The sequence below is a fragment of the Pinus tabuliformis genome, chromosome 5_2 (assembly GCF_031772625.1).
Source record: "Pinus tabuliformis cultivar Carrire ecotype Pingquan chromosome 5_2, CPIR1, whole genome shotgun sequence".
NCBI lineage: Eukaryota > Viridiplantae > Streptophyta > Pinopsida > Pinales > Pinaceae > Pinus > Pinus tabuliformis.
The window spans coordinates 1,080,669,157-1,080,691,357 of record NC_142306.1 but is presented as its reverse complement, the minus strand read 5'-3'; the positions used below and the strand labels follow the sequence as shown (position 1 = coordinate 1,080,691,357).

Below are 22,201 nucleotides of genomic sequence, written 5' to 3'. Positions count from 1 at the left end.
CAAATTCAACAAATTCAGTAGATTCTCATGAAAAACAGAGTCTCCAAAAAAATCATCCATGCACCATCAAGGAAATAGTAACGCGACTTTTTCAAATAAGAAACTCTGGAATACATTCACATCAATACCCTCTTTTCTCTCCACCATTAGCAAGGTATCAACGAAGAGCAAAAATCAAGCTACCCAAATTTGATGGTAACAAAAAATGCAGCGTTACGTGGCTGAATAAAGCAGAAGAATATTTTGAGATTTATGATATTGACAATGATGACGAAAAGATTACACACGCTTCCATGAAAATGGAAGGCGAAGCATATAATTGGTATATGTGGTTGAAAAAGACGACAATCGCCATCAGTTGGAGAAAATTTAAGGATGCATTCTTTAAAAGATTCCAAGGTGTAAATGAAGAAGAGTTCTTTTCAACACTCATCAAATTGCGACAAAAAAGAAAATGTGGATGAGTACACTCAAGAATGGGAGACCTTAGCAACACGAGTCCCTGGGTTATCAGAATCTCGTCTAATTCAATCATACATCTCTGGACTTAAAACTCATCTACGAATAGAACTTGAGCTTCATGACATTACGTCAATAGAAGTCGCAAGACAAAAAGCAAAAGCTGCTGAAAAGAAATTTGAACAGATACTGTGGTCAAATCTGGGAAAAGTATATTCGAGACAAAGAATGCCGCAGTCTGTGAATACGGATAATACAAGATATGTTCCACCTCATCTTCATGAAGGCGAAAAATCTAACGTGGAAATGCAAAGGATAAAAGAAGGCAAATGCAAACGTTGTGGCAAGAAGTGGGACCCTAAACATAGGTGTGCTAAAGGAAAAGAATCAAAGAACCTATATAACTGTGAAGCAACTAATGATTCAAACAGTGATGAATCAGATATAGAAGGAATAGAAGATGTCCCAGAATTAGATGACGGAAGTATTCCGCAAGTGTCACTATCAGCTATGACAGGTATATCACAACCCCAGAGTTTAAAATTAAAAGGACATATAAAGAAGAACAACGTAGTGGTTCTCATCGACTCCGGTAGCACCCACAATTTTTTAGATGCAACCATGGCAAAGAGACTCAACATTTTCTCATTCCCCTTGCCCAACATGAAGGTGATGGTAGCCAATGGTAAGAAGATTGAAAAGGTAGGGAAATGCCATAAGGTCAAATTGTTGATTCAAGACTTTAATTTAGAATCCCCGTTCTTCACGGTACCATTAGGAGTAGATGTGGTCTTAGGTATCCAATGGCTACCAAACATAGGCATGTACTCTGCCAACCATCAAGAGCAGTTCATAAGCTTTCACTAGGAAGGGCAGAGGTACAGGTTATACGAATTCCAAGCACCAAAGAATCAAATCGTGTCGTCATCCCAAATGATGAAGTTGATTCGAAAAGGCAAACCAGCTTATGTAGTACAATGTCACCAATTAGAAATGTGATCTACAAACATGATCAGTGAAGAGTCACCCGAAGTACAAGAGCTAATTCAGAAGCATGTAAAGGTATTCCAAGACCTGCCCATGAAAATGCCTCCTAACAGGGAAATCGAGCATACAATAGAAGTCAAAACAAGATCAGACCCCGTCAACATCAAGCCATATAGATATCCACATCGCCAAAAGACTGAAATTGAGAGATTAATCCAAGACCTTTTAAAATGTGAGATCATCTCGAAAAGTAAGAGTCTGTATGTTGATCCAGTGGTATTGGTAAGGAAGAAGGATGGATCATTCAGGCTATGCATTGATTATAGAGGATTAAACAAAATAACGATTAAAAACAAATTCTCATTTCCCTTTATCGACGAAATGTTGGATGAACTACATGGCGCAAAATACTTCTCAAAATTGGACTTAAGGTCAGGCTATTACCAAATGAGAATCAAGTTGGAAGACATACCAAAAATGGTGTTCCGAACACACGAAGGTCACTACGAATTTAAAGTAATGCCCTTTGGGTTAACCAATGCACCAGCAACATTCCAAGCCACTATGAATGAGTTATTCCGTCCATATCTTAGGAAGTTTGTATTAGTATTCTTTGATGATATTTTAATTTCCAGTAAAACTTGGAAGGAGCACCTACAACATCTAGATAAAGTTCTTACACTACTGGAAGAGCATCAGTTCTATGCCAAGAAATCCAAATGCACCTTTGGCAAGGAAGAAGTAGAATATCTCAGACACATTATATCCCATGAAGGAGTAAAAGTGGACCGTAATAAAATCAAGGCTATAAAGGAATGGACCAAACCAGTGAATATATCCAACCTAAGAGGGTTCTTAAGATTGATTGGATATTACCGAAGATTTATTAAAAACTATCCACATATAAATGCACCTCTAACCAACCTTTTAAAGAAGAATTCATTTCAATGGAATGAGGAAGCAGGAAGGTGTTTTGAAGAATTGAAGGAAGTTATGTCTAACACCTCGGCATTGGAAACTCTAGATTTATCTAAACCATTTATCATTGAGTGTGATGCTTCCGAGTTCGGTATAGGCGTAGTGTTAATGCAAGAGGGGCATCCAATAGCTTTTGAAAGCAGGAAGCTCAATAAAAGAGAACGTCTTAAGTCCACATACAACAAGGAAATGCTCGCTATTATGCACACACTTGCTAAGTGGAGACAATATCTTTTGGGAAGTAAGTTTTCCATTCGAACAAACCATAACAGTCTCCAGAACCTCCTTCAACAAAAAACACTTTCCGAAGAACAACAAAAATGGATTGAAAAAATTGCCACCTTTGACATGGAGATACTACATAAAAGGGAAAAAGACAATGTAGTAGCAGATTGCCCTGTCTAGGAAGGACAAAGAACCAACATTACTTGCAGTCTCGGTTGCTGTTCCTGAATGGCTTAATGAGATTTGAAGTGAGTATGCTAAGGATCCAGAAATAATTGTGATAATCAATAACCTTCTAGACAACTCAAAATTTGAATGGAAGAATGACATTCTATGGCACAACAAATATTGAATCATTTCCTTTTCGTGCTTTGGGCAAGCCTAATAAAAAATCCATGCTGATGGAGTCCCATTGTCGATTTGGTAGTGGTAGGGGTTGATATAATCCAGTGTTTTGACTTTTTCCTTTTGCATATTAACATATTCTGCATCTTTCCACAAATTTTCTTACAGTTGTTGACATGTGAGGCCAATAATAAAATGCTTGTAACTGTGCTAAAGTTTTATCTTGCCCGAAATACTCTGCTAAACCTCCACCATGTTTTTCTTTCAACAAATTTTCTCTCGTTGAACTTCTAGGAATGCACAATTGTTTTCCTTTAAATAGAAGTCCATCATGTATCATAAATCTAGCCATGGGGTTCGATCTCTACTGACAAGATTTTGACAAACTGCATAAGCTTCCTTAAAATCTGGATCATCTTGATACATATATTTTAATTCATCAAGTCCCAAAAAATTTACTTGAAATTCTTGCAAAATTAAATTAATTTTGCTTAATGCATCTACCACTTTGTTTGATTTCCCGCTCTTATGTTTGGTGACAAATGTGAAATTTTGTAAGAATTCAATCCATTTTACATGTCTTTGACTCAATTTTGTTTGATTGTTGACATACTATAAAGCATGATTATCTGTGTAGAGGATGAACTCTTTTGGCATAAGATAATGTCTCCATTTTTTTAAAGTTTGTATGATGGCATAGAATTCTTTATCATAAGAAGAATATTTTTGCTTGGCCTCATTAAGTTTTTCACTGAAGTAGGCAACTGGTTTTCCTTCTTGACTTAAGACAGCTCCTATTGCAGTTCCATTGGCATTAGTCTCAACCTGAAACAACTTATTAAAATCCGGCAGTGATAAAATAGGTTGTTCTGTGATCTTTTTCTTTAATAATTGGAAACTTTTATTAGCTGCTTTTGTCCAATGGAATGGTTGATTTTTCTCCTTAATAGTTTCTACAATTGGAGCACATATGCCAATAAAATTTTTAGTAAATTTTCTATAGAAGCTTACCAATCCATGAAAATTTCTTACCTCTGAAACGTTTTTTGGAATTGGCCAATTGATTATAGCCTTTACCTTCTCCTGGTCCATCTTTAGGCCTTTTCTTGAAATCACAAAGCCTAAGTACAATAATTTTGTCTTCATGAAACTACACTTCTTTAGATTGATTAACAATTTCTCCTATTGTAGCTTCATTAGAACCATCTTAAGGTGTCTTAGGTGCTCTTCCTTTGATTGATTGTAGATTAAGATATCATCAAGGTAAACTATTACAAATTTTCCAATGAGTTCTTTTAAAACTTCATTCATTAACCTCATAAAAGTGTTGGGAGCATTGGTAAATCATATAAACCATTATTAGTTTTAAATGTTTTTTCCATTCATCACCTTCTTTGACTCTGATCTGATGATATCCACTTTTTAAAACTATTTTAGAAAAATAGCACCATTGAGACAATTTATGAGATCATCAATACGGGGTAATGGAAACCTGTACCTGATTGTAATTTTGTTGATTGCTCGAGAATTTGTGCACATTCACCATCCACCATCCTTCTTTGGAGTTAATACTATTGGAACGGCACACGGACTTAAGCTTTCTCGAACCAGACCCTTATCCAGCAAGTCCTACACTTTATTTTTAATCTCTTCATTCTCTTTTGGAGTCATTCTGTAAGTTGCTTTGTTTGGAAGGCTGGAACTTGGAATGAGGTCAATATGATGACTAATACTTCTAATTGGAGGCAATTCATTAGGTAAGTCATCCACTACAATATCAATAAATTCATTCAACATGATTTTAATTTCTTCTAGAAGATCATTAAAATTTGTATTTGTAAGGACTACCTTTGGCTTACCGATCAAGGCAAAATTTATCTCCTCATGCTTGATTTCTTGAAGAAATTATTTCCCACTAAGTAACATTACCTTGGATTGGTCTTCTTCTAGTACTTTTTCATTCTTCAAAGGAAAAAGTACATGCTTTTCACCATCCTTTTCAAAAGTGTACGTGTTGCTCCTTCTATTGTGCATTGCTTTCTTGTCATATTGCCATGGCCTTCCAAGTAAGATATGACATACATCCATAGGCATAACATCACAAAGAATTTTATCCGTATAACTTCCTATTTGAAACTCCACTTCACATTGTTCATTAACTAGTATTTGATGTCCTTTTTACAACCACAACCCTTTATAAGGAGTACGATGTTTAGTTTTTCTTAAATTTAACTTTTCTACCATTTCAGTAGATACTAAATTATCAGTACTCCCACTATCAATGATAACTTTACAACATTTTCCTCCTGATTTACAAACAGTTTTGAACAATGTTTTTCTTTGTGTGGGTTCCTTTACTTCTTCTCGAGATTTTAATAAAGTTCTTTTCATCATTAAGGATTCACCAGTTTCAGGTGCATTTTCATGTGTGGAGGATTGTACACTTTCTGTATCAGTTTGTGTTATATGTGTGCTTCCTTGACTAGAAAATCTTTTTGGACATTCATTAGCCTTATGACCAACTTTGTTACATATATAACATCTTACCACAAAAGATCGACCTCTACCTCTTTGATATGGTCTTCGTCCTCTGTAATCTCCTCTTGATGATTCTACCTATTGTGAATTGCTGCCTTCTTCTCTTTGAAATCTTCCACTAAAACTTCCTCTGCTTGATTGCCCTTGGCTTGATGATCCTCTACTGAATTGTCCTCTGCCTCTTACTGTGTTCTATGCTCTTCCTCCTTGACTCTGCTTCCGTGCCAATTTTTCTTCAACCTTAAGAGCTATCTGGTAAGCTTCTTCAACCGTTTTTAGAGACAAAATATTCAATTCATCTTGTATTTCGAATTTCAATCCATTAATGTATCTAGCTAATTTTTCTTCATCAATTTCCAGATGACTAGATCTTATACTCAATCTATAAAACTCCTCTGTATATTCTTTTACAGACATAAATTTCTGCTTAAGATTTTGCATCTGGCGAAAGAGATTTAATTGATAATCTCGAGGAAGAAATTTACCTTTGAGTTTAGCCACCATTCGATCCCAACTATTGATCTTTCCTTTGTTTTGATTTCTCCTTTCAGCTTGCACGTTGTCCCACCATAACGCAGCATGTCCCTTTAATCTAGTCACTGTGAACTTAACCTTCTTCTCGTCCGCTACACCTTCATAATCAAAATATTTGTCAATGGCGCTGATCCAATCAATCAATTCTTCAGGATTTAAACTGCCTTCATACATAGGCACGTCCAATCTTGGCTTGGAACTTATTCTCGCAATCATCTTGACCATCTTCTCTTCTGGAGTTTCTTCTTCAGCTTCTTCTTTTGAGCTTTCTTTCGCTTCACTGATATCACCGATGTCGACATCTCTTTGACGTGTTGTCTCCAATGCATCCAATCTAGTTCTAATATGTCTTACTTCATCAAGCAGAACTTGATTTGCAGCTAGCCTTCCCCGACCAATTCCAACTCCTCTAGCTCTATGAGCCATTTTGAATAATAATCCAGAACAAAAAGTCTTTTGCAAAAATCCCTTATTTTAAAATGACCCTTTAAAATACCAATATAACAATACTTTATGGTGCATATAAAGTTATATCAAACATTAACAATCTCTACTTATATAAAGATTGTTTTTTTTTCTCTTTATTAAAACTAACAACGTAAACTTCACTTGAAATTTTATTTTAAATAAGTGAAAAGAGAATATAGAAAAGTTACGTAGATTTCCAGATGTCTCTTATTACACACATTTTAACACAATTTCATTCAACATGCATTTTCACCCTCATATTTCCAATGCAAGGTTCAGTGTGGGTTTTAAAATAAAATTTAACGCAGTTCTACAACCCCACTCTCACAGGTCCCACACGCAGATTCTGTCAATGCATGATCCAATGATCTCGCATGGCCTACGATTATTACAACTCTTTTCAATTCAGCGGTTTCAACACCTACAATGTTAACAAGTAATTTCCATGCGCTAAACCAAAGTTCTACACAAGCTTCAAAATGATAGTGCTCCTCGCATAGACTTCGTGTCACTGTAATACTTGTGTGGCTTCAATGATAATGATGTCGAGTGTTGTAATCAATTTATTTCTTTCACCCTGCACAAGTTAGAATTCACACATCTCTCCCCTAGCATCGCCCATAGCTCAACTCATAAACATACCGAAAGAAAAACAAGATCTCAGTTCACAAATCATCGCACCTTTCTAAGTCATAGTTTGATTTCCAAGCCTCACAGGCTTCACGCTGCACAGATTCAACGCTGAGGACACGCCTTAGCTCACGACCTTCGTCACCAACTCATGGCCTTCGTTATTCAACAATACAGGCAACTCCTTATGCAATTCAACATGCAATTAATATTGCTCACAACACCTTAAAATTTCACGCTAGCTCCGGGTTTGTTGGCACTTCTAACTTAACACAATATAAAATTTCATTAACTAAAATCTCACTCCCAAACACGAGCATTCCAAAACAATTACATGGTTATTTATTTTAGAGGAGAGAAGTCACTCGTATCTCTTCTAGAGAAATTTCCTCCTAGATATTTGGAGGAAGTTGAGAGTTATCCTCTCAATTTAGAATTCTATCCTAACTTCCCTATCTCCTAATTAATTCTAAAAATGACTCACTAATTCTAGAAAATCCTAGATTCTTCAAATAAATAATTACATAAAAATTAAATATGTGATGCTCCTACACCAGACACTGAAGCATTTCGTCAACAACATCCGTCGTTACGTACGCTTTGAGGACAAAGCATTTTCTGGGAGGAAGGCAATGTTATATAAAAAATAGTTAGTTAAGTAGTTATTAGGCAAAGGGCATGATCTTTGCACCAAGAGGCACCCAAGGCGGTATAAAGCCAGGGGCCATGTGCATATGAGCAAGTAACACATTCCAAAAAATAAATGGAACATAAGTGTTGAAACATAAGGTAACATTATTTCTATGAAAAAAAATACTCCAAACAATAAGAATTGAACTGGAAGAAAGAGAAATATATCCACTTCAGTGGAGGCATTGAGTAGGATGATCCTATATACGCAGAGAGTGGCAGACTTTCACAGCAGCAAATACCTGCACCAAATCACCAATGACATGCTATAGAGAAAGTAGAAATGCATGTCAGCTCGCGTGCAGAAGACTGGAATGATGGGACATCAGTGAAGAGTAATTCCCCGATGAAAGGAAAACTTTGAAACAACACATAGGGAACTATTGTATAGAGGGGAAATCAAGAAAAAGGCGCAAATAAAACAGCAGAACTATATTGAACAATTTAACCCTGCAAGAGAGATAATAGTACATGGAGAGAGTGTTCAGAAATCAATAGGCTTGCGAATTAGGGTTGATTTCTCTACCATGGTAGTTACTTGTGAATTTGTTGGCTTCTTTATTAATATTATTATGTTCTCTTTTTTCATCAAGTAATTACCATATTATAAAACATGAAGATCACAAGAGACAAATAACACAAGATATAGACTCTCCAAACCTGGGCCAAAACCCCACAAGGGGGAAACATAGAAAATTTCCTCTTCTTACAGAATCAAATCAAAGTGAAATATCCAAGACCCAAGAATTCAACCTCGAAGATGCCAAGTCAAACCCTCCAAATTCAGCATCTTGGTCACAAGAATGACATCAAACTCTTCCACAGGGAACTCGCTTTCATTTCAGATCACTTGCCACAGAAAATTTCGCACAGTTTTCAGACCATTTGCTACACAGAACTCGCACCTTTCTTCAGACTATTTGCCACAAGAAACTCGCAATGTTATATAAAAATTAGTTAGTTAAGTAGTTATTAGGCAAAGGGCATGATCTTTGATTCACCAAGAGGCACCCAAGGCAGTATAAAGCCAGGGGCCATGTGCATATGAGCAAGTAACACATTCCAAAAAATAAATGGAAAAAAAGTGTTGAAACATAAGGTAACATTATTTCTATGAAAAAAATACTCCAAACAATAAGAATTGACCTGGAAGAAAGAGAAATATATTGACTTCAGTGGAGGCATTGAGTAGGACGATCCTATATACGCAGAGAGTGGCAGACTTTCACAGCAGCAAATACCTGCACCAAATCACCAATGGCATGCTATAGAGAAAGTAGAAATGCATGTCAGCTCCCGTGCAGAAGACTGGAATGTTGGGACATCAGTGAAGAGTAATTCCCCGATGAAAGGAAAACTTTGAAACAACACATAGGGAACTATTGTAGAGAGGGGAAATCAAGAAAAAGGCGCAAATCAAACAGCAGAACTATATTGAACAATTTAACCCTGCATGAGAGATCATAGTACATGGAGAGAGTGTTCAGAAATCAATAGGCTTACGAATTAGGGTTGATTTCTCTACCATGGTAGTTACTTGTGAATTTGTTGGCTTCTTTATTAATATTATTATGTTCTCTTTTTTCATCAGGTAATTACCATATTAGAAAACATGAAGATCACAAGAGACAAATAACACAAGATGTAGGCTCTCCAAGCCTGGGCCAAAACCCCACAAGGGGGAAACATAGAAAATTTCCTCTTCTTATAAAATCAAATCAAAGTGAAATATCCAAGACCCAAGAATTCAACCTCCAAGATGCCAAGTCAAACCCTCCAAATTCGGCATATTGGTCACAGGAATGACATCAAACTCTTCCACAGGGAACTCGCTTTCATTTCAGATCACTTGCCACAGAAAATTTCGCACAGTTCTCAGACCATTTGCTACACAGAACTCGCGCCTTTCTTCACACTATTTGCCACAGGAAACTCGCAGATGTATCACCTCACGAACTTGCATTTCTTTAGATGAATAGCCCAGGAAAAACTCGCATGTTTTCATCATAAAGTAGCCTTCTAAATTTCGCATGCCTCAGAACTCATCACAGAAAACACATCGAATTGCTTGCCAAATTGGACGAGGATGCATGCCAATATATAGTTGTTCTCACATGCGAAAAGACACATCCTTTCAATGAGCCGACTTGACATCCAGGAGGATGGACTTGGCTTCTTGAGGTGAATTGACCAAAATTACATTTTCTTTTTCTTTTTCCTTAAGAAGTCCAAATAGGACTTTGACTCAATGAATCCTAGAAGCATGGAGAACATGCTTATCTAATGAAATAAAATAAAATAAAATAAATTCTTCTTTTTCTCCTTTTTGCTTTTTACATAATGATACAAGTACAAGAAATTATGAAGACCAAACCTAGTTACATTTTCCAACAGAGAGAAGCATATCTTGGCTCAAGAAGAGACAGGCTAACACAAGCTGAGGCATGAAACAGAGAAAGGAAGGAGCCTGAGGAAGAATGGAGCAGCAGGACTTACTCGGTTCGCAGCTATGAAGAGGTACAAACAAAACAGCACTTCCTCCTCAACTGCACAGCATATAGCACCAGGAAGGAGTTGGTGTTGAAAAAGGATGGCCCATTTCTTCGAGGACAACCAGCTGAGGATGTTGCTAAAAGGGATCAGTGGCAAACATACAGGCCCAAGAAGTTTCTCCCCAGCGAGGTCACTCAGCTAAGTAGTTCAAGTGTTCCAATATGGGATTTCTCCTCTTGTAAGCCCGGTCTTATGTTACTTTATGCATTTTGATTCTTGTTTATCATCGATATCTATTTGTAGACCTAAAATGGCATGCCACCTCCATATGTAACTCTTCCAAACCATAGATCCCTGATCTCCTGAGCATGTTAATAAAATCTATCTATGTTTACAATGTTCATTTTATTCACAATGTTTTAGCATGTTAGTGTTTGGACAGTTTTTCAGTCCCTGAGATTATTTCTACCTGAGTTATTTTCTATGATGTTGATGTAATTTCAAAAAAATCAAAATTGCACAAAGATACCTCTGCAGCAGCAAAGCGATCCTTTACTTCATCCAATGCCTTTTCAATTCCCTTGCTAGAAACCCAAATGGACTGTAACAGATAATAGACGAGGTGGTATATATTAATTAAGAAAGCAGTTCATGCAATAGAATTGATCTACGCTTACTAATAAATAAATCAATCATAAAAGGCCTTTTGAAAAATTTGGCAAAACCTCCTTTCCTGACCTGAACTGATAAAACTGCTGCAATAGTAAGAACTTCCTCACAACAGCCCATTGAGCTTGATGAGAGCAGCATCTTTGAAATCATAGGCTCCTTATATGTTCAAGCATTTCCACAAAAATCAGTACTTACAATAAATTTATATTGACAAAATCAAGTAGAAAGATTGGGCTACTAAACAACGATTCATTCTATTTTTGTGCATAAAATTGTGTTATTATAATATGCTTTTACAAAAGATCACTGAATAAAAATTAGAGCCAATGCCTAGAGCAAAAAAGGAACAAAAAATTCAATTACTTTAAAATGTTTGATGAATTTACATTGAAAAAAATGTTATATATTGGTGTGGATTGTTTTACATGAAAAGGGTAGCAACTTGATCCATTTGAAGAGTACATCCTACTATTTGGAAGGAGTCTAGTTTGATAACACCTCATTTTTCATTTTCCTTTTCATTTCTCATGTTTCCTAATTTGCATGATATATCATAGGAATACGTGCAAACTTGTTAATTCCAATTTTAGCCTGAAATAAAACTCTTACATTTATTATCAGCAATATTAGGGTGGCCATAGTGAGCCTTCATGCTTCATTTCCAGCCCTATTTACATAAAAAAATAAGCCCTATAATGAAGAAATTTCAACCCCCACTCCGGTTATCAGTTTTCCTTATCACTCTATGCATTTAGTTTTAAATCCAAGCATGATAAAAATTCTAAAATCTGGAAATGACAATAATTTTCTGAAAACACAAATTTAGGATTTCACAACTGCTGAAATCGCAGAAATAAAACACAGAAAATTATAACAACCACACATAGAAAATAACACTGTGATTTTTGGTCGATGTGACCCTGGAAAAACCTCCTACAACTTTTGGAGAAAACCAGTTTGAGAGCTCTTCTTTATTTCTAAAAATGCTTTTATAAAGAAATTGAAATACATAATAAAAATTCCAGCAACCACAAATTACAACTTATCTCGATTTACGTGCTTGAACTCCACCTCAAAAATCGTGCCAATCAACGAACAGCCAAAACATAATTTTTTACAGCAATAAAACAGCATTAAATGTTGTACGGCCAGCCTCGAAAAACATGCCCAAAACTTGTTGTTCCTCTTCCTCTATTTTTGTGTCTTTCTCCTGTTGTGCGGTTTTTCTTTGGGATGCGTGCCAATAATTGTTGTTGCCTAGATTTGCTGAAATGTCTTCTTGCTACTCTCCTTCACTTCCTCACTACTTAGAAATTTTCTCCTTGCTCTCTCGTCTCTTTCTCTCAAATGCTCATGAAAGAATGAATGATATTTTCCTCTTCTCTTCTCCTTTTATTCTCTAAATGACCTTTTGGGTTACACTAAGATCTAATGGCTGAGATTCATTTAGATCTAAAGATGAGAATAAATGTGCATTGAATTCTCACTTTCTATTTTTTAACTCACCCACTTAAATAAAGACCCACTTAGCTTTCTATTTCCATAATCACTTTTTCACTTTCTAATTCTTCATTGAGTTTAATAAAGTCACCTTTAAATTAAAATGTGACTTTACCACTTATAAAGTCACTTTTAAATTAGAATGTAACTTTACCACTTATAAAGTCACTTTTAAATTAAATTGACTTTACCACTTATAAAGTCACTTTAGGAGAAAAGTACAAATAAATTTGGACACTTTTCCCTAGGCCAAAGATCAAAGCCTTAAGGAACCACTTGTCCTCTGGTACCCAAATTTTAACACTCCCTCTTACCGAGGAAAGTGTTCCTCACCACTCCCATCTTGTCTCTGAAGTACACATGCTTGCCCCATGGTAAGGCTTTGGTGAAAATGTTTGCTACCTGCTCATTCGTGGAAATGTACTCAAGCTTGACAACCCCCTTTTGGACATAGTCTCTAATGAAGTGATACTTGATCTCAATATGCTTTGACTTGTCATGAAAAACTGGATTCTTTGTGAGTTTTATGCAACTCTAATTATCACAGTAAATTACTGAAGGTCTCAATGCCTAACCAAATAGACCAAACAACATCTTGCGAAGCCATATGACCTCACAACTAGCCAGAATAGCAACCATATACTCTGCTTCAGTTGAACTCAATGCAACTGACTGTTGTTTCTGGCTGATCCACCACACAGCTGCCGAACCCAACCCAAAACAACACCCGGAAGTACTCTTCCTATCTAAAGCACAACTTGCCCAATCTGAATCCGTGTACCCTGCCAGTCTCACTCCATCACCCTTTCTGTAATCCAGACCAAAATCCACAGTCCCCTACAAAGTAACGAATAATGTGTTTTGCAGCCACCCAATGCACTCTCCTAGGCTCACACATGAACTAACTCATAGTGTTAACTGCAAAACATATATCTGGTCGAGTGTTGACCAAATACATCAAATAACCAATCAACTGTTTGTATAGAGTAGGATCCATCAACTCGGAATCAGAAGCGTGAAGCTTCTGATTGTTAGTGATCATAGGTGTAGACATGGGTTTGCAGTCCTACATGTGAAATCTGCTAAGAATATCCACAATGTACTTCCCTTGTACCAGGAAGAAATGCCCCTCCTCCTGCCACACCTCCAATCCTAGAAAATAATGCATCAAGCCGATATCCTTCATCTCAAACTCTAAATCAAGATCTTTCTTGCAGCCCTCAATGAGTCTCTTTGCACTAGTGATGATCAATTCATCAACATACAACACCAGAATGAGAGGCTCCTCACCCACCACAATGAAGTATAAGTTCAAATCAGCCTCACTCTTTGTGAAACCCAACTGTTGCAAGTATGTATCAATCCTAGAGTACCAAGCTCTAGGAGCTTGCTTCAAGCCATAGAGTGCCTTTTCCAATCTGCATACATGGGACTCCTTCCCATGCACCTCAAAGCCTTGAGATTGCTCAATATAAACCTCCTCCTGAATGAAGCCATTGAGAAATGCAGTCTTCACATCCATCTGGTGGATCTGCCAACCCAGCTCTGTTGCAATCAATATAATGGAGCGAATAGATGTATACCGAGCTACGGGAGCGAAGGTCTCCTCATAGTCAACTCCCTCTACCGGTGAGAACCCTCCCGCCACAAATCGAGCCTTGAACTTCTCGATGTTGCCATCTACAGCATGCTTTATCTTGTACAGCCATCTGGAAGTAACAACTGATTTACCTTCAGGCCTCGACACTACCTCCCAAACATTGTTCTTCATAATAGAAGAATACTCCTCCATCATGGCCTCTCTCCAGACCTGTTGGCTGGCTACCTCCTCATAACTAGAATGCTCGGAGTCAACAATGCTTGTTACCAATGCCATGTAACTACAGAACAGCTCAGGTGCTTTACTCTTTCTAACTTGTCTCTTTGGCCAGCAACTGATGTGGCCTCGGGCAAGGTATCTTGAAGCCACTTGGGCTTCCTCTTCCCTGAGCATACTTCTCCCACCGGAGGGAAAGAATCCTCATCATCATCAAAAGCCTGAACTCCTGAAGGCCTGTCAACTGACCTCATGCCTGAACCTGTGCCTGTAGATGTTGAAGTACCATGCGAACTATCCACTAGTGGACTACCCTGTGAACTGCTTTGCGGATTTCCCTGCATGCTGCCCGAAGAACCACCCACCTGACTCTGAGAGCCACTTCTCACTGATGGATCTGACACTGTAATCGACGTACCTCTTGAACCCTGACCACTGGATCCTTATGACTGACTAGGCTGCTCCTGAGGGTCTACTGACTCTGGATACTCTAACTCCCGTGACCTCCTGAAAGCTCTCTCCTACTCGAACTTCACATCCCGCTTGACAACCACTTTCCTCTGTGCAGGAATATAAATTCAATATGCTTTCGAGGTCTCGCTATAACCCTCAAAGATGCCCTTGTCTGTAGTGGGCTCTAGCGTGGTCCTATTCTCCTTGGGGACATAGGAATAAGTAAGGCACCCAAAGATACGAAAGTGCCCAACATCAGGCTTCTTCCCAGAAAAAGGCTCCTCCGGAGTCACATTCCGCAAGGCACGATGTGGACTCCTGTTCTGCAAGTACACAGCAGTGTTGCAAGCCTCTGCCCACAAAAAGAAAAGTAACCCCTGTTCATGAAGCATGGCTTTGGCAGCCCCTGCAATGGATTTGTTCCTCCTTTTCGCAACCCCATTCTGTTGGGGGTAGTAAGGAACTGTGAACTCCCCCCTAATGCCTGCCTCAGCACAAAAATCAACAAACTCACCAAGGGTATACTCCCCTCCACTGTCTGACCTGAGGACCTTGATCTTCCTACCTATCTAGGTCTCCACAAGAGCTTTGAACTCTTGAAATTGCTTGAAGACCTCACTCTTGGTCTTCAAGAAATAAGACCTCATTCAAGGATACATGAGACATTCGACCACTCACATCGGTATGAATCAAGTCAAGGATCCCAGTCGCTCTGCTGTCACTGCAGGGAAAAGGGGATCTAGCAAACATCCCCATAGCACATCCTCTGCATACATCAAGGTGATCAGAACTAAAATTTGGCACACCAGTGGTGATCTCCCACAATGTACACAAGCTGATGCACCAGAATCCAACATGCAATTATTCAATTTATACCCATTAACTAATAAGGTGATAAAGAAAGGCTGGTGATCTTTGTTATCAGCATCTAAGCTTTGCAGATATATAGGAGCATCATGATAGTCAACTTCCCGAGTCTTCTGTTGAGAAGTATTGACTTGAGGACCTTGAATCGCTTTTAGTAACTTGTCTCTTTGGGAAGGGATTTTAGCAATCTCAGAGACAGGAACCCAGATTTTTGCATTGTTATACCAACTTCCCAAATCGACATCTATTCCAGAGTTTACACCAAGGTTAAAAGTTCGAAGGGGAATTTGGTTCCCGCTTTGATCTTTATCCCTTGTCTGATAGGTCAAACCCTTATCTCTAGCAATTTCCAAGATTTGCTCGGGGAGGGCTTTTCACCATATAACCTAGCCAAAATATCATCTTCATTTTCAAGGTTATTTATACTAAAAGCTGATGAAGGATTCTCAACATCACGACTCTTTTCCTTGACCTCTATCCAACCATCCATAGACAAAGGAAACTTGCTGCCTACTACATTTATTTGATCACCTGTTCCAAACATTCCATTATCTAAAATTCTTCTAACGATGGGACAAGTGGCCTCTTCATGAAGAGCATCACAAACCCGACAGTAAGGAGGAGCATTATCAACCAAATTAGTTAACGGATTAGGAGGTCTCTATTCACTAGATTGACCCTTCCTTTGCCAATTGTTATTTCTATTATTATTATTTCGAGGTTGAAAATTCTGCGTTTGCGATCTTTCCATTTGGATCAACCTATTCTGCAAAGTGGTTATCTCCTTATTATGATTAATTTCCATAGTTTCAATTTTTTGAAGCAATTTAAGAACAAGCTCACTTTCAGGTTCTTGAACTGCTTTTCCTTTAGGTTCCTTTAGTTTCGCAGCAGCCCTATCGAAACCTGGGATCTCAGACTTTCCAGATGTGGCCTTGTCCTTTTCAAGCTCTATAGCTAAGGCTTGGCAATCTCTATAATCATTAAGTTTAGCACGCCTTAATTCATAAGATGGCTCAGGACTAAAGGCATCAATGTAAAAATCTTGGAGAGTTTTATCTGTAGGTTTATAGTCTTGAGGTAATTATCTAACAATACCATTAAACCTTTTATTAAATTCTTCAACAGTTTCATCCTCTCTCTTTTTTATTAGGCTAATAGCTTTTACGAGGTGTCTTCCTTCTCTCTTATCTCCATATTTTTCTTTAAATGCATTAATGATCGATTGTAAGGAGTTAAACGAATTCTGAGGCTTTTCTGCAAACCAATCATAGGCATCACCTCCTAGAGTTAAGATGAAAAAAGTCATTCTGACATCCTCATGATCGAAATCAGCAGATCTTGCATACTTAGCCATCCATATGCTAAAATCTCGCAAATTAGAGTTAGCACTAATCGCATTATTTCCTTGAAAGTTAAGCAATTTATCGATCCCAATAGATGGAATATCGTTGGGATATCCTGGAATGTTAGAAAAATCACAAGGGGCATACATATCCATGATGTTGTGCCTAACTTGACCTTTAAAAAGCAAATGAATATCAGAGAGGGCTTCTTGTCCTTGGTTTACAAGAAGTGTACGAGAAGCGAGTTTGTGTAATCGTACCCTGAGGACCTTTTCAGGATCAGGAGTAGGATTGCACAGACTGCTTGGATGTCTTCTAGTGTACACTCTCGAAGATAATATATGAAGTGGAGTCGCCACCTGAACAAGAAGTAAAACACGAAAAAGCTTGAGATGAAAGAACCAAGGACAGAAAAACTCTATCCCCGGCAGCGGCACCAAAAAATGTTGTCGCACAGATTGACACAACAACACTCAGACCGGGCGTTGTCACTCTGATCCCCGATCCCTCCGTTTAAGCCTATCTCCCGCGGCTAAGGGGGGTAGACCCTATGAGATGATGAAAACCAACTGTGAACCAGTTGGGTTGGGAGACACGAAAGGAAACCAGCACTAAATAGATTTTATTAATTTAATGTACCAGTGCCTTGTGGGCTTGATGTTTAAACAGTGATTTACTAGATGTTGCAGAGATGTAAACCATGTACAGCAATCATTTACCATCAAATAACTTGAACGATGCAAGATATCCAGTAAAACCACAATGTTCTTATAATGATTAAAGCTCAATAACAATATCCAGCGATTAAAAATTTCGAAAGATGAACTGCTTTAAACAACCACGCAATTATGAACATTAACCAGATATCATATTCATGCAGCTAATCTTCAAAATGATCATTCATGTGCAGACTCGCATAAAATGATAAACATTCATTCCACATCAAAAATTTTAGCCTTAGCAGAAAAGATAAAATGTGATAAAATCCCCGAGCCAAGACTGAATCTGGCAAAATATTTCCAAAATATTTTTTATGCTTTTCAAAATAAAACAAGACTATAAAGTCTAAATAAAAAGGTTTTTTGATTTTTTTCTTTTTTTCTTTTTTTTTATTTTTTATAATTTTTGTACTTTTATGATTTTTTTTTTATGATGTTTTATGATTAATAAAACTAAAATTTAGATCCAAAAAACAAAACTTTAATAAAACTAAAATCTAGTCTAAAACTAAAGTAAAAATTTATTAAATCTAAAATTAGAAAATAATTAAAATCTACATTAAAAAAAGGGGACTCTTTTTAAGCTTTTTATTTTTATGATTCTAAATTCAAAGTTTAAATAAAACAAAAGCTAAAGGAAATAAAACTAAAACAACGATTATAGTTCGAACTTAAAAAGATTAAATAAAACCTAAATCTAAAACTTAATAAATAAATTTAAACTATGAAAATCGTATATCCCTAAACTAAAACAACGAAAAACAAATCCAGATGAAACTAACTGCGAAACCGAAATAAAACTCAGATTTCAGATCGAATTCTACCCAGAAAAATTGACTGAGGCTCAAATGGAAAATCTGACCAGCGTAAAAGACCCAATCGTTCTCCACGCAGGCCCGCAGAAGCTCAGGTAGCACAAGGGAAAGAAAACTGACTGCGTGGGCGTGTGAGGAAAACGCTGTTTCTAAAACGCACTGCCCAGCAAAGGTCGAAAACTTCGAATCGTATTGGAGCTTACCTAATGCCCGCGCGAATGCTGTGATTACCTCACGTGAAATACCTGATCCCTTCCCCGTCTCTGAGAGCTGCAACGACTTTTGTTTGAGCAGGTGCTGGTAATGCGTGGCCAGACAGTTTCGATGGAGATGATATGCGGTGAAAGGCGTAGCCGCAGGGATTGATGGATACGTTTTCCTTTAACGCCTTAAAAGAAATCACATTTAAGTTATATGTGTGTGCAGGTGATGGAAATATGCAAGCGGCTGAGCAGGTGGAGGCTGGAGCTGCGTGAAGAGCAGGAATATCGTGGGCAGAAGGCGATATGCGTGAACAGGCAAGCGAGGGGTGACGGGTTTGGAGCAGAAATGCAACACGTTGGTGGGCAGTGAATTATCTGCGAGCAGCTTGATGTAAACCCGATGGTGGATAGAATTTGCAACGTGAAGGATCAATGAAGAGAGCAGTAGGGACAACGTATGCAGTCGACAGCAGATAAGGGATCGCAGGAATAGAGGGTTGCCAAATAAATCACGTGGAGAACAGGAGGTTGTGCAGAAATGAAACAACCTGCTCTCATAAAAATCTTTCTTCCTGCAAATAACTCTGTGATCTGAAATGCAAAAAACACCAAGAAGTGAGACCTACCAGAAACAAATGAAACTCTAAATCAGCTAAAAAAAATTTACAATTGTCGACTCTTAAACAGCCAGATCTATCAGTAATCAACAGTAATATTATCGAAATTTTCAGATTTTACTATGAAGAACTTCAGAAAATCTCTCATGCAATTTAGAAAAATAAACTGAATGATAAACCCAGGATCAAAACTAGCTGGGCTCTGCAAGAAATGCTTGCGGGAGCTGGCTAGTTCAGCCGAGAACTTCCCCAAACGCCCACTGGTCTTCTTTAATAAGGGTTTCCTGCACAGCTCATTTCAACCGTCAATAAAGAGAGAAAAAACAATACTAGATCTCAACAGCAATGGAGATACCTGCCATTACTTCAGAAAACCTAATACCATTCAAACCCTAGCATGTGAACAAGATACCTGTGCTCAACAATACTCTATAATAAGTTGTTACTAATGGCTGAAAATCAAAATATGCAGAAAATAAAATAGCTCACAGCACTTCCAGAGAGTAACACCAGCAAGATTTGAACCCCAAAGTCTTTCTTTATTAGCACCAGAAAAGTTTACAAGAGAGCTTCTTCAGCACAAGACTCCAAGATCGAATGATCTCAAATGACCCCTAGCACCCTATTTAAAGGAAAAGATCCCAACAGCTAGTTCAAGTGATCCATGTCAAAATGATCTCGACCGTCGATGAGGATCAAGATATCTCTTGATCTCATCCGTCGAATTTTTAATGTATTAAAAAATTGAAATTCTGCATTTATTTACTCAAAATATTATTATTTTATTATTTTCAGGTTTTTTTATTTTTTTATTATTTTTTTATTTTTTTATTTTTTTATTATTTTATTATTTTATATATATATAGATATATATATTTTATATTTTTTTATTTTTATTTATTTATTATTTTTTAATTTATTTTTAAATGGATCCTTGAACTTAGCTTTTGGGAAAATTACCTAGGACCTAGGACATAGGAGTTATGAGGGGATTAAAACATTTCTTAACCCTCACGACACTTTATATCATGACTTTTACAACTTTACATCCCAAGGGGGAAGACCCATTTGACATAGACCCTCATAAATCACCCGGTTCTACAACACAACTATAATCTAGCAGATTAACACACTAGGATTCTCCTAAGATTCTAATGACAAAATCCATCCCGGCTTTGGGGTTAGGCTGAAGGAAAACTCTGCCGATCATGGATCGGTGAGACGAAAAACCTTCCAGAATGTGGATTATCACTTAGAAAATTAGGTCCACCTAGGCAATTTACCGACTTGACTCATATTTGCCAAGATTATTTACAATTTATACATGCAGACTAGGTTTACAACATAAATTGATCAAGCTGTCGATGACTGAAGAATGGCACGAACATGTCGATCAAGCACTACCCTTTTTGCAAAGAAAAAGGGGGTGTACTGCTACGGGCAGTTGACCGGTAGTGGTCAACAGAGCTCTGTCCTGGTACAGTTGGCACCGATCAAGATAAGTTTGATGATTGAAATCGAGAGGCCATTATGCTTCTCAAACTCTCTGTGACTGATGATCAGTTACCGCAGATTCCTTCTGGCAAGACAACCGCCGAGATCTGGCAACATTTGAAGGAACTATACGAGACATCTGACAAGAGCAAAGCTTTCTTTCTCAAGAATCAGTTGTTCTCCATCATGATGGACGAACATATGTCTTTACAAGAACATCTTAACAAGATTAAAGACATTCGAGATCAGCTAGAAGCCATTGGTCAAACCATGGAGGAAGAAGATATGGTAGTCATCACTCTGAAAAGTATACCAAAATCTTATGAGCACTTCATCGAAACACTCAACATTACCTCCACTAATGTTGATCTGAAGTTTCCGGAGTTATGCACCAAACTCATGCAGCAGGATCGTTGGAAACAACAATTTGGTAGTGGTGCCTCATCAGCCTCCTCAGAAAATGCTTTTGCTGCCAAATATCAGTCCTCTCAGTCCTTTCAGCAGAAAGGTTCTTCTCAGTTTTTTGATCTTGCTAGGAAGAAAAATGTGCAGTGTAATTACTGTCATAAATTCGGCCACATGAAGAAAGATTGCCGACAGAGGATTTCTTCTGAACAAAAGAAACAGGGAGGGCCCCATCAGACAGCGAATGTTGCAGAACATTCCAAGCAAACAGAATCTGCCTTTTACACCTTTATGGCTAAAAGTTCTTCAGATCATGTCCCGTCTTCAGCCTGGTACATTGACTCTGGTGCATCACGCCATTTCTCTCATAGGCGTGACTGGTTTATTGACTTCTCACCTTTCAGTGATTCCGTGGTATTCGGTGGAGGTGAAGAGTACACAGTGGTTGGCAAAGGTACAGTTCAGATCCAGTCTGGTGGGCGCACACTCATCTTCCTGAATGTGTACTGTGTTCCTAGTACGGAAATTAATCTGTTGTCTGTCAGCCAGATTATGAGGAACTCTCCTCAGCTTGATGTAGTGTTTACTGCGCACAAGTGCTCCATTATCGACAGGGACACTAGTCTTACGGTTGTTGTTGGCCTAGAGGATCATGGTCTATACAGGCTTCTTGACACTGGAGATTCTCCAGAAGTAGCTCTAGCAACTCGTGTTTCTCCCATCAGCACTCTATGGCATCAGCGATATGGGCATCTAAACATGCAGTATCTTTCTCAGCTCTCTTGGGAGGGACTTGTGTCAGGGTTACCTGATATTCAAACTCAGCAGTTGGGAGTATGCCGCACCTGTCAAACTAGCAAGCAACATCGGTTTTCATTCAAAGATGGAGAATCTTGGCGCGCATCTAAGGTACTCCAGTTAATTCATGCTAATATTTGTGGTCCTAT

The 22,201-nt window shown here is 37.9% G+C and overlaps 1 protein-coding gene across 5 annotated transcripts in view; it reads right to left on the bottom strand.

The window, feature by feature from the left end:
• Nucleotides 1-22,201, bottom strand: part of LOC149162988 (RNA helicase family protein) — a 405,052-nt gene that overhangs the window by 145,274 nt on the left and 237,577 nt on the right. For all 5 annotated transcript variants that reach the window (XR_016261962.1, XM_089437477.1, XM_089437478.1 and 2 more), the window contains exons 17-18: nt 11,086-11,175; nt 10,877-10,948 (exon numbers count right to left, since the gene is read on the bottom strand). Coding sequence is in view for 4 of the 5 variants with exons in the window: in XM_089437477.1 (XP_089293603.1) it covers nt 10,877-10,948; nt 11,086-11,175 (162 nt within the window). In the remaining variant the exon portion in view is untranslated. The remainder of the gene's footprint in view (nt 1-10,876; nt 10,949-11,085; nt 11,176-22,201) is intronic.